General features: G+C 35.8%; 1 protein-coding gene across 1 annotated transcript in view; it reads right to left on the bottom strand.

The window, feature by feature from the left end:
- Positions 1–1,140: 1,140 nt before the first annotated feature.
- Positions 1,141–13,851, bottom strand: part of LOC131737104 (ciliary neurotrophic factor receptor subunit alpha-like) — a 160,876-nt gene continuing 148,165 nt past the window's right edge. Inside the window, exons 7-9 of the mRNA XM_059023871.1 lie at positions 8,260–8,449; positions 5,570–5,693; positions 1,141–2,572 (exon numbers count right to left, since the gene is read on the bottom strand). Coding sequence (XP_058879854.1) covers position 2,572; positions 5,570–5,693; positions 8,260–8,449 — 315 coding nt within the window. The 3' untranslated portion in view covers positions 1,141–2,571. The remainder of the gene's footprint in view (positions 2,573–5,569; positions 5,694–8,259; positions 8,450–13,851) is intronic.

The following is a 13,851-nucleotide window of genomic DNA, read 5'->3' as shown; positions in this document are numbered from 1 at the left end:
GGCAAACACCTGAATCACGTTGGTATGTTCACGTTTTGGTATACATTTATTTAATAACGTAATAGAACTGTTGAATAATGGGGACCATCAAACAGAGTAGCCAAAACCACATCCTTCACAGCGAGCCATTACATCAGCTGTCGTTTTTGTCTGCTCTCTGAAAACCCACAACCCAGGGCGATCAGAGTGCGCTCATAGCACTTTCAGAGACTGTTTCAGTAATGGATAGTCATTTTATGAATGCACAGTATTGAGAATTTTTCTCTCAACAGTATGACATCACAGTGAACCTAATACCTCCATTGTGAAATCTCCATGGTGCTCACTTTAGAACTATGTTAAGGTGTGCTGGTAGGCCAGAAAATATGTTATACCTGTGAAAGTCTCAAAATGAATAACAAATTCAACACATCCTTTGTTCTTATGTAAGTGTCACACCTGCAAAGATGATGATGATTATTATTATTATTATTATTATTATTATTATTATTATTATTATGTTTGTTTTTTTCACTTTCATTATGAGTTTGAGATTGACATTATTACTTTATTATTTGATTTGTGCACGTTGCTGTGGATTTTTGTAATGTTTTATAAGCACTGTTTGCAGGTGGACTAATGGACTAATGAACCCCAGCTGAACAATTGACCATAATACTAATTATGGGCTGAGCTGCTAATTAGCTGCCGGTTATATATATAGTAACCCATTTGGCTGAACTGGGGTCAGAACACTGAAGGGAATGCACTGACTGGTAGCCGAGACACAGAGGGACAGAACACTGAAGGGAATGCACTGACCGGGAGCTGAGACACTGAGAGACGAGACGAGACCGGTAGAAACCAAAGGGAATCAACCTTGCCGAATATCTGCTACAAGCAACGCTGTTGCTGGACTGTTTAGCTGCTGACGTGAGTGCCTGGACCGATCCGTGGGCATGTGCTTGTGCTGTGCTGGCTGCGTTCTTATATTTGCGTTCTTATATTGTACCTGCAGTCACACAATTGTAAAACATTTCAAACACATTTAGCCTTGTGACATAAGATTAAGAAAAAATGAAAAACATGGGCTACCATGCACTTAATTGCACAAACTATTAGATCCATTATCCAGAGCATTAAATCAAACAAGCTCTCCAGTTTTCATGAAATGGACACATTTAATGAACAAACTTGCCTTTTATATACATCTATAAAAAATCCAGATACAACATGTTACAAGAATCTAAAGCTAATACATACATCATTAAATAATAAACTTTTCATGTTAAAGATACGTGTCATTGTTTACAAAATATGATCAGGGGACTTTAGCATTTATATGCTTGTAAAACTAAGCTTCTATATGTATATTTTCTTTAATAATAAACAAATACATAAATCACAACAATATTCCTCACATAACATAATTTTAACTTATGAAACCTGTAATGAGGAGGAAAAAAATAAGATAATGTTTGATTCATCTGTGAAGGAAATGGGAATAAGACTAGTCTCTACTCAGTTTCAAAGCAAAAGAGGCTGTGTACAGCTATGGTTTTGCATCACCCTATAGAATTTACTTTTGCTTCATAAAGTCGAATTAAACCTGCTGAATAACGTTACGTTAAAATATTGAATTACAAATTGCTTTGTAGTTTTCCACATACTTAACGGAACACTGACACAAGTTGAAAAATGTGACATTTTTAAATCTAACATCGAATACTGTACTACTATTATGGCTTCCAGTAGATTTTTGTGATATAATTTTGTAGTTTCTTCGATTCCATGATGTTACATAACATATCTAACATATATATATATATATATATATATATATATATATATAATTTTATTTTGTTAAAATTATGGGTCAATCCTAAAATTCTAGGTGATGCAAAACTTTTGGCCATAGCTGTATAAGCACCATATAATTACGTAATGGAAGGACCAACATATATTGCTTTTTTGTAAAAAAAAAAAAATTGCAATCCGTGCCAGACATGTTAAATACTAATGGGGACTGGTTAAGTACAAAAAAATATTTCTTTTAAATATTCATGAGAAATACAAAGGTAAAACCCCACTCTCAAAAAATGTTACAGTCATGTTACCATGGACATAGCCATGTTGGCAGTTGTTCTTCTAGTCAGGGGTTTGTCCTTACTACACAGGTTCAGGTTCTGGAAAGCAGAGCATTATGGGTAAGCAGTATCCATGTAAAGTCTTTGGCATGATGAGTTAGCTGTATGTAGCTGTTAGTGTTACTAACAAGTTACTTATTTTCAGATGTTTTCTTTTTCCAGAATGGTTGAACAGCAAAATGATAATCTTGTCTCTCGTGATGAAGCAGATGTATGATGTCCTTTCCTTTGTGGCTCCATAACTCTTTTGCTTCCCTGATAAGTTTAGTCCTGTGTCTACGTAGCTTGTCGGGTGTAATTTTGCTTCTATTTCTTTCAATTTTATTTTTGGAGTCCATTTTGAAGAAACTGAATAAAATATTAATGCACGATATCCATTTAAACATGTGCAAAATAGAAATAGAAAACTTTTCTCAATTTATTCCACAGGAATGCAACACAGAAATCTGCAAAACAAAAAGAAAAGCCACATTTAGAAGGGTCCAAAATATAAACACTATAAATGAATCTACATCTCTATCTCAAACCTGTAACCCTGCCTTCATGCTATTATGAGTCCCCTTTTGAAATGCAGAGGGTTAAATAATATAGAAGCCCCTTACACTGATATATATATATTTTATAAAATGGAATGTTAGAATGCTGCACGCTGATTGGTCAATCAGCGTTCCAACCGTGCCACTAGCCACCACAATGTCAGGATTAGGATCTATTCAGGAATAATGGCAAATCACTGAACCTGTGCTAACCACCTATCATCACGCCATGCAACATCAAAGAAAGTACCTGTCAAAATACCTTGTTGTCATACAAGATACTGAAGACCTCACTTTTGAACTGTTTGCACCCATGACAATTGAAGAATTTCTGGCTACAGAAAGAAGTTGCATCGATTCATAAAAACAACTCTCCCAAAACTGAAGAAATGAAAAAGTTAACCCGTCATGCTGAGGTACAAAATTGTAGCATTGATATGCTAGAAAAAAACTGAAATTAAATTAATATCACTAAACAAACAAATTGGGCAGCTACAACCTTTAATGACAGGCTTTCTGAAAAAAATATACAGGTAACTACAGACCAATAAGCCTGACTTATATTATATGTAAACTTAAGGAAACTATAATATGATGCAACATGGAAAATTACCTATTTGGTAACAGTATCCTGGGAGACAGTCTTTAGGAAAGGGAGATCGTGTCTAACTAACCTGCTTGATTTTTTAAATTGCAAAGCATATGGTTTATTTAGATTTCCAGAATGCTTTTGACAAACTGAGCGCAGTACGGATTCAAAGAAATGCATGCACATGGATTAGGGAGTGGTTAACAAGTAGAAAACAGAAAGTACTGATTAGAGGAAAAAACTCAAAATGGAGCGAGGTAACAGGAGAGTAATTTAAAATCAATCCGCGCAAGTGCTGGCTATTTCTTTTTGACTTGCTGTATTTTTAAGAGTAGTTCACCTCTATTGGACAGTAAATACTAAACAAAGACACAATTAGTCCAAATTAATTTTATTATCCACCAAACCAGCCAATCAATACTTTGCATCGACGAAAGCAACCAATCCTGTACCTGCATCTGCGGAGAGCCAATCACAGACTGTCAGCTCTACTGCAGCACAGACATCTTTCAACAACAACAAAGCGAGACGCGGACAGTTCAGTAATATTACTCCATTCATATATACAGTAGATTCAGGAGAGAAAGGCTTTGTTCTGAAGGTAGAAACATGGTGAGGAGGCATTTTAGAGTGGTATTTAATGAGAGACTGTATTGGTAGTTCAGACTCCATCGGACATGGAATGTTCAATAATTTCTCTGTTCATTTCTCTGGCAATGTCCAGATTATAATAGGGGTTTTAAACCCTAACAAGTTAATAATAATAATAATAATAATAATAATAATAATAATAATAATAATAATAATAATAAAACGATTTACTAAATAAAAATTCATTGTTTTTCTCTTTTTATGTACGTCTTCTTTGTTTTTTATTTAGAAAATGTTTGGGACTATTTTCTTTGAGCGTCTTTACTCAGCGGAAAGCTACCCGACTAATCAGTACAAGTTCAAGGTAAATCTAGGTGTTTTTTTTTTAAAGAAAACAATGGTAAAAATAATTTTCTAATAACGATAGTGCCTTCTCGATGATGGCTCTACCATGTGATATTTGTCCTTGAGTTTCGTTAGCGCCCTTACCTTCGGCTTGAGACGCATAACTCCCATCACAGTCAATATCACACAGTAGAGCCATCAAGGCACCATCTCTTAAAGAGTAATAGCACTACACAAAATGCTATGGTGCTGAATATTTAGCACTGTAAGATGTTATGCAATCAGTCCCTGACTGAGATCTATAGAGTTCCTGCTGGTTATATAAATCTAGTCCAACAAATCTGTACTGATTGAGAAAGTCTTCTTGCATCAGCTGGGAGTTTTCTAAAGCTATACCAATGCAGCCAACATTATTACTCCACGTGAACAGTATGCTTCAGTACACAGAGCATTTGCAAGTTAAGTGTACACTAAGGGCCAGACTCCCAAAGCGTTTTACTCCACAAAACACTGATTACTTCTTAATTCTAAACCTAATAAGAAACAATGTCTTAATAATTTAAAAAAAAAATGTATTAGTTGTTTATTTTTTAAAAGAATCATTATACTGGTATTAATTAAGCTTTTGGTATCTATTCCTAAGTGTCATGATCGCTGTGGCCAAGTACAATGGAAATAAGTACTGTATTTAATTAATGTATTTACCAGGCTTAGCTCTAAGAGATGATATCAATGAATTGCATTGACTTGTAAGCACATTACACACCAATTATTAGCTCATTTGTTGATGTCCTCTTTCCAGTTAAGTTTTTAATGTCTGGTGAATTAGTAAGGAAAGCCCCGAGGATATTATGACAAGCTATACTTTGTTTTTAGATTTAATTGTAGCTGACATTTTGTTTAGCAATCATGTATTTACATTTTAAATCATGCTGGTACAATAGGTTAAAAGAATCTCTGTTTGCAAGCCATGTTTTTAGACTGTTGCACTCATTTCATCTGGAGGGTAAAATTGTCCCCAGACCCTTCTTTCCTGTCAATAACCAATCAGCTGGCTTTTCCTATTGACTGACATATTTTCAGCCAGTAACATGTTTTGACCTCACAGATACTGCTGGAGTGAAAGAAAGTAAGCAGTAACAGACTTCCTGGAAGGTAAGGCAAAAAAATAAGGAAAGTCCTTTAACTTAATATAGTTCCAGATGTTTTTTAAGATGAAAATACAAGTTTGTAAAAGCAAGTGTTTATTTATAAACCTACACATTTGAGACATGTAGCTAATGGAAGGGTAAAATGGGTTAGAGTTATGCAATTATTTTCTTAGTTACAATTACTTGAACCACCAATGGATGCATAAAAATGTCTTAAAATGATGTACAGACCAGATAAACAAGACAAGGACAGAAGCTATGAAGAGGTTCGCTGACCAAGTCAGTACAGAGCTGCCTCCCATCGCGGCGCTCAGCTGAGGCTTCGCTGATGGTGGAGCTGGGGATGGACTGGTTTCTAGAAGAAAAAAGATAACGTTTTGTTAGGTATTTCATTTTTTCACCAACAATAATTAGTTCTCATGACATTAAAGTAGTTGTAGCGAACAAAATATTTCCATAAGTCATACCAGTCTTTTACTTCCCTTTGGTCCTAAATTTGCAGTTTTGAAAGAAACATTTATAGCAAACATTTCTTTTCATTTTAAAACATGGTATCTGGTACCACCAGGTAAAGGACATCTCTGTTTTCATGCCTTGCATACAGGTAGTGTTGCACTTCCTTGGTCATTTGGGTAGGGCATTATTATCCCTACCCATTTAAAGCCTTCTTTCCTTTAATTTACTAACAAGCTGCTTCCCCTATTGACTGACATGCTTTGCTGCCAGTAACATGCTTTTCCCAGAATACACTGCTGAGGTGAAGTGATCTAGGAAGTGAAACAGTAACAAATTTCATGAAAATAGGTCAAGAAAATTGAAAACTTTTTTTAACCCAGTGCATATTTAATGTTTTAAAATGGAAATATGTGTGTGCTGTGTTTCTTTCAGAAGTGCACATTTGAGACTTCTATACAATAGCAAATAGAAGTGCACAACAAGTAAAATTTATTGAGTTATTTTGTTAATGACAAGCATTTTAACCGTGCGTTTTCAAAGGCTTTACAGTAACTCGTGGATTATTTTAAGGAGGCTTTTTATGTACATCAAAGTTAATTTAATCCATTAAAACAGACTTAAAGACCTCAGGTTATGCCTCATCAAAAAGACATCACATCCAGCACAGCACCCCTAAATGTGTATCCTGGGTCATTGGCAATAATAATTGGATACAGGGGAGAGTGCTTCCTGCAGAGCCACCAACACCACCTGATACAATGCAACACCTGGTGTTTATTTGAGGCTCTCCCATCTAACTACTTGGCCAGGACCAGCTTTGCTTAGCTTCTGAGATCTGACAGAATCAGGCTCCAATATGATATCTTTGACGCATTTTATGAGTAGAGTTACTCCTGAGCTGAGGTTGCAGGTGCACAAAGCTGGGCACACAAAACAATACACCACATTCTACTTGTACCATATTCTGGTGGTACAAAAGCTACTGTACACATTGCACTGTGCATCCTGGTCCTAATAGTAAACCTTGCATGTTTATTAGTAGAAGTTTTATTTTTTTGTTGTTGTCATGAAATGACAAACTAATTGGAATTTGACTCCAGACTTTCCACTGGAAATTAACATTAATTATACAGGATACATTTGTATTTAAAATCTTTTACCAAAAGAATACCTTCCATTTTAACATATAACAACTTGACTATTCTCTATCTGTGGGCACACGTAATTCATTAATCCATCTGCACCTCTGTACTCAGTTTAGCAATCTGTGCATTGGAATCCACCATCATTACTACCCTTACTGTGTGTCTTCAAAACATCCTTCCAGTGAGGAAGCTCAGTATTTAAGGAAGAAACCTGATGCCATCTCTCAGGTTGAAAGAGCACATCGGTCGTAGGATGTTTCTCCTAATAACAACTAATAACAACATCGCATACTCTGTTGTTAATGTAGTGTAACTCTGAACATTGCAGTTTAGCATTTTTATTCTTTATCATTAACCATATACTGAACATTAGGCTGAGATGACAAAGCTGTAATTATAATGTTTTTTTTTTTTTTAGTTCTTCAATAAAAACTACTTGTAAAACTTAAAAATCTAAAATGTTTTTCATATTTACATATTTTGTTGCCATCATGCAGCAATGGACTCACTATTCATGTTGAGTGTATATATTATTTGACAAAATAATAACACTTTACTAGTTGGTATTAAATAATAAAATGAAAATGCCCATTTGATGTCTGTGAGAAGGTAGCATGTTTGCTGTGGAATTTCATGAGCTTGTGTCTTCTTAAGTTATAGATGTGTCTAGGACTAACATAGAAGCTACTATCTGTTACACTTGATATATGGTGATTAAAGATGCTGATATTTTTTTATCATGTCAACAATTTAAATATGAAAACCTATATGAGAAGAATATTTCATGCTCTTTTACGTTTTTAATAGTGAAGTTCTGTCGATAGGATCTGTAAATCCTTTTTAATACTATGTTGACTCTGGACCATTAATTTTAGGTAATTTTACAATGTACATCTACAGGTAATTGCTGATGTGCTGTAAACCACACAATCTAGCAGTTAAGGTAGCACAATGATTTACAGTTTTATATTTAAATAAAACAATACAATTTAATGACAACCATCTTGCTAAATGTACTCTACCTAATTAACACCTTTTAATCATCTGAGTAGTACACATATACAATATGGGAAAGGTTGACAGTAAGTTGATGAATATCTTCCAGTTTCTTGAGGTCACCCTGCAGTTTACACAGTACACGTACTTTGCCTTTACAATGTATATTTACCATACTTTCTCAAGGCTAATATTTTGTTACCACGATGTATCATACTGACCTGTGATTTATAATACTTACCAGTGCTTTACTGCACTTTAAGATGGTATACCAAAGTGAACTGTTCAATAACAAAATAAAGAATGAAAAGAAGAAATAAGTACCAGCGATTCCGGCTTCTGTAGTAGTTGTTATGTGTTGCCTCGGCACCTCCATCCAGGGAGTCGCATGGATGGCGACACTCCAGTCACTCCAGGTCCCTATCTCAGTGTCTTTGGCAGCGACCTGAATAATGTACTCCTTCCCTGCATATGCATCAGTGATGGTGTGTGAGGTGCTGTCTGACAGCTCCACCTGGGAAGTTAAATCAAAGAGACACATTAGAATGAACATGCCACTTTGAATTTACATGGATTGTTAATCTGAAACAGCAGACATTTACCTGACAGAAACAAGGATGAAAAGTCACAATGTCCTCTGCTGAATTTTTTTTCATTCCATGCATTACTACCTTTTGGTAACTGTTGAGAAAACCTGAAAGCTCTGAAACTAATTTATGTAACTCAGCAAAAAAGAATGTTACATTTAAGATGAAATACAAAAGTAATACATTTCTATTTTTTAAATAGATAAAAGTGAGTACATTTACTGAAAATCCACTTACCAAAAAAACTAAACAAAGGTCACACCTTAAAATAATGGCCATACATTCTTATGAAATCCAAGGAAATAGCTGGTGTTTCTATGACGTTCAATAGTTTTTAAAGTATCTGTATAGATTGTATTATGTTTTTCAGATTCAGATTTGACTCCTTTAGGATTCGATTGGAATTCATAGAAACTTTCATTCAAACTGTTTTTAAGTGCCCCAGTTTTTTTTTTTTAAATTGACATGTGGAGCTCATTGTAAAACAGCAGTCAGAATATTTTATTGTGACCTGTTCTTAACTTTTCACATTAGAAACATTTTAAAAGGCATACCACAAGCAGACACGACTGAGTTTTGAAGTCAGACACGATATACATCCTCATATTTCATTTAAAACACAGCTCCCCTACATAAATCTTGGAATACGATCTGTAAAACTAAACCAGGCCCCATCTAGGTATCTGAGTGCCAGAGAGCAGCTGTTTCCTAGTCAAACCAGTCAACACAAACATCAAAGACTTGTGTTGACAAACACCAGGCTATGCAAATGTTAGTTGCTAAATGGTGAGGAAATATACCCCACACTATTCACACAGAGATATTTATAACATTTTAAAGCGGATGCCGAAACTAGTACTATTCACGGTGTTTACAGACACTGCTTTTAAATAAAGTTTATGCAAAGGTATTCATAATACATTATTTCCAGTGAGCTGTTTTTAAGTGTACTGCAGTCCTGTTGATCGGATTAGGTAAAAATACATTTGTCTGCATCAGCGTTTTCCATTGTAAATTTATATATCATGCACAGCCTTGGTAATGGAATGTTGTGATAGACTTAGGCAGATGATATTAGAGGCAATATCTGCTTCCTGCACTACTTTGTGTCTATCTGTCTGCTTTGATAGCACGCAGCAGCACAGGGGCTCAGCAGGATTGAGTGCTTACTCTCAATGGGCAAACAGAGTTGGCGGCTCATGTCTGCTCTCCGACAGGATCTATAGGATTGGCCAGCCACTGTCAAATCTTTTTCTTTTTTTTCCACAGTCCTACATGAGTACTGTAATACATGTCTGTCTTAAAACAGGTTGCCTGCCTGCCCTCAGAATATTCATTTCATACTGAAGAGACAGCCAGGGAGTTGTATTAGGCCAGGGATCGAACACAGACATTTTTAAGTCCAGAGGCAATCTATGCTAACCACTAAGCCAATTGTGTGGTGATTTTACAAAACAAAAAATCCAGGAGAAACCACACTGGCATGGGCAAAATGCCCCTGTTTTCAGTAGAATCCTCAGTTATGTGCCAATACATGACTACATTCCGTTAATAGGGCTGGGAGAACCTCAAATGGTTCTGAAAGGTCTTAATTAACCACAAGTAATAATTGTTATCTGAGTCTTATCAGAACTTTTAGCTTGCTTGCTCCACATAGGCAGCACCTGATAGCAAGTCGCGTACCCTCTCACTGTCGTCTAAATTCAGAAAACAATGTGGTTGAAATTTGTATCTTAATAACTACAGAAAAGCTGGTGTTTTTTTCTCCAAACAGACTGATGAATGAAGAATGTATTTTGTCGAAACATTTGTCTGCTGCATTTCTCATTGGCATTGTGAATGGTCCACTCAACACAGTATTGCTTAAAAAAACACATAACAATAACCTGTCACTCAAGTCATTGGTCCTATTTCCTCATTTCAAAGATGATCTTTCCAGTACACTCACAAGCTAATACCATATTTCAGAAAACACCTCTATGAGTATTCAGTTTACATATCTCACCACAAGATGGCACTGCACATATAGCTATGAATCACCCTGGTTGACTGGTTAAGCCTTCTGTTTGAAAAGCAGCACTTTGCCTCCAGCTCCCTGCTGGACACTCACAGTAGTTCTTCTGACACACAGGCACAGATTATTTCACTCACTCGGCCAGCGCCTCATCTGAAACTGGTAAATTAATTATAGTTCTGCTACAGTGACCAGCTGCTCAGTAGAGCATGCTTAGAATGTGTCTGAGAAACCCTGAGCACTTGCATCAAGGAAAAGCCATATGTACATATTTATTTTGTACTTCCCACAAACAACCTACTTTTTCAATTTTAACAAGTACACAGCAATAGCAGGGGTATCAATTGTTTCAAATACATGCTGAAATGTTCTAATTTTGAAGTTTGCATCTGCATAAATACCAAGTGTCAGAAACCATCCTCAGCCTTTGTTGACAGTGGCAAACAGATACAAAATTTGTTTTTCTTGTTTTATCTGACATTATAGACGCCTGTGAAGAGTAGCTGAGAAAAAGGCTACAGGGCATTCCACCTTAAACTTTGCAGAACAAACAAAGGGGAAGTCTGATTCCTTGCTTGAGGTTGTTGGTTCAACACATGAAAGTAAGCTTTCTGCCTTTATAATGGATCCCTTAAACTTCACCAAGTCCATAATTCATGTTGAAATGTGAAAAAGTGAGACCTTTTACAGTTTGCTAAACTTAAAAAACACCATTGCTCAAAGACTCCTTGACATTCGGATGCATGACTGAGGAGTAAGCATTGCATACAAATCTATCTAGTGTTTACCTTGTGCTACTGTGGTATGGTTGATCCCATTTATCTAAAATATTCTGGCAATTATAATATGTGCTTTTGTATAACCATGACCATACGTTTGATGGTTCGAAATCAATATGTACCACACATTTTGATGTTTTGCTTGGTAACTTTCCTTAGAGCACGTAGGGTGTTGGCAGTTTATTCCGTTCTATGGTCTGACAATTTAAATTAGTCTAAATTGCACTTGGTTGGATTGGATAAGGGCAAAGATTGATTGCTTCATTGGCTGAGGAAAGTCAAGGACTGTATAGTCCAATGCAAATGAATATTAATGCAGACAACCACTTCTATTACTAATTCTGGTTAGATAACAGGACAATGTCACTTTGAAAGTGTTCTTTCACATGAAATATATAACTTAGTGTACGCAGGGTTAATATCAATAATATCATTGATAAGTTTATTAAAAGCAATGTGAAATCACGTAGCTGACAGTCATGACACTGGGTCCTGACCGGGTAGGTTCCGACCCAGGTAGAGCATGCCAGTGTGAAAGGGGCTTAAGATGCTTATAAAAAGAAAGCCTTATACCTTACAGTGGCTCTCAAAAGTATTCACCCCCCCTTGGACTTTTCCACATTTTATTGTGTTACAACATGGAATCAAAATGGATTTAATTAGGAGTTTTTGCCACTGATCAACACAAACACTACTACATTCACCACTACAAACTACAAGAGTGGTGTTCCTTCTAATGCTATTTATAAGCCAATTCACCATCATAAGTCAAACACTCAGGTGTAAAAGAAAATGTAAAGTAGACCCTGCAAGACGGCTTTTTCTGCAGTGTCTTAAATTAAGTGCATGTCCCTGCTTCTCCTGTCCTGTTCTATACAGCACTGTATGTATAAGGTACTGATTATTAAATATTCAAAGGTAATTATGAAGGTCAGTTGAGTGAAGCTGTTAATATTAATAGAAACATTTTTTCCGTGGATGTGTGAACCAGGATGCCATTATAGAAAGAACAAAACGTTAGTACCAGAAATATGTGTTTGGTATTGCACTGAACACACAGCAAACACATTTGGGCTTGCTGAGAGGATGCTGTTGCTGCATTACTGCCTTCTACCAAGCAGGGAGATGGAAAGAAATCATGGAATACTGCATAGACCCAGACAGAAAATCATTCATTACAGTTAAAATGTACAGAAAACTGTCAATACTGATTTTTCAGTTTTATTATGCATTTAATTACTTATTTGTTTATTTATTTATCTTATACAGAAAAATTCAATTAACATCGCAGTTTTCACTGAGGGAAATATATAGGTGGAAACAACTAACAATCCACACATACCAAATGTTTAACACTGCCTCTTTATTTTTTTATATCCAGTTGACCGGATGCTAAATTTACTTTGCATGTGGGGAAATAAAAGTAACTAGGATTTCAATTTACTAAACATTCTTGAGAGATTACCTACGTATATTTAACTATAACAACCAGGCTTGACTTAATCCTTTTGGTATGTAAATCAAGAAATGATTTCATTTGTGACAAAAAAATTCTTCGGCTTCTTGCTTAGTGTTGTGTATCCAGGGACAAATTAAACAGAATCTTTCTTCTTCTTTTTTTCAAAGCCACGAAAACTATGAGGCATTGAAGCACGGCCAACCCCAGACGTGGGCTTAGGGCACACTACAGCCAGTCAGCCAAACACCCTCTTTCCAGCTCTGTCTGATTTACTGTAAAATAATTTGGACACATTGGCCATGCATGACACCCATTAATTGGTCTCATCCCATCAATCAGAAATACGCTGTATGCGCTTAAAAAACGCTAAAACAAAATGTAAACTAAATTCCTATGCGAATAACAGCCTGCCCACTATCATGAAAAAGCAATGATGCCACATCCACAGTCAAGTTTGACTTTCTATTGATAGAAATAGCATCTGGCAAAACAGAGCCTGTCTATCAAACAAATGAGAACAACCCCCCGAGCGCTGCAACACACAAAACACACAAACACTCATCAATTAGAAAAAAAACCTTTGAGAAATAGATGTTATCTTCAATGAATAGAAATATATATATATATATTTTAAATGATACCACAAAGAATATAACCGCCTCATATGTTGTACCATACTGATTTTTTCTTTTTTTTCCTCATTTTCTACAAGTCGGGGTCATCTCCAGGTCACAGATATTTCCATACTCATTCCTTATTGATGACTAACTCCCTCATTGCATAAATAACCTTAAAAATAGGCATGTTGAGGAAAACAAAACAACAAAGACCTGTTGTAGATCTTAAACAGACTCTTCTGTGTCACAGGACATGATTTTTACAACTTCAAGAGAGTCTGATTCACTGCGTTAGTGCAGATTTTGAAAAATGATTAAAGAGGTCTTTGGCTGATGGAGGCATACATTTAAAGACTTAAGGCACAATTGAAATATAGCCCTTTAAATGAGGGGCAGACTGTATGTTTGCACCCTAGTGATTCACTTTTATTATTTATTTATTTCTTAGCAGACGCCCTTA

This window comes from Acipenser ruthenus, chromosome 1 (genome assembly GCF_902713425.1).
Source record: "Acipenser ruthenus chromosome 1, fAciRut3.2 maternal haplotype, whole genome shotgun sequence".
NCBI lineage: Eukaryota > Metazoa > Chordata > Actinopteri > Acipenseriformes > Acipenseridae > Acipenser > Acipenser ruthenus.
The sequence above is the reverse complement of the archived record's forward strand: the minus strand, read 5'-3'. Positions and strand labels throughout refer to the sequence as shown.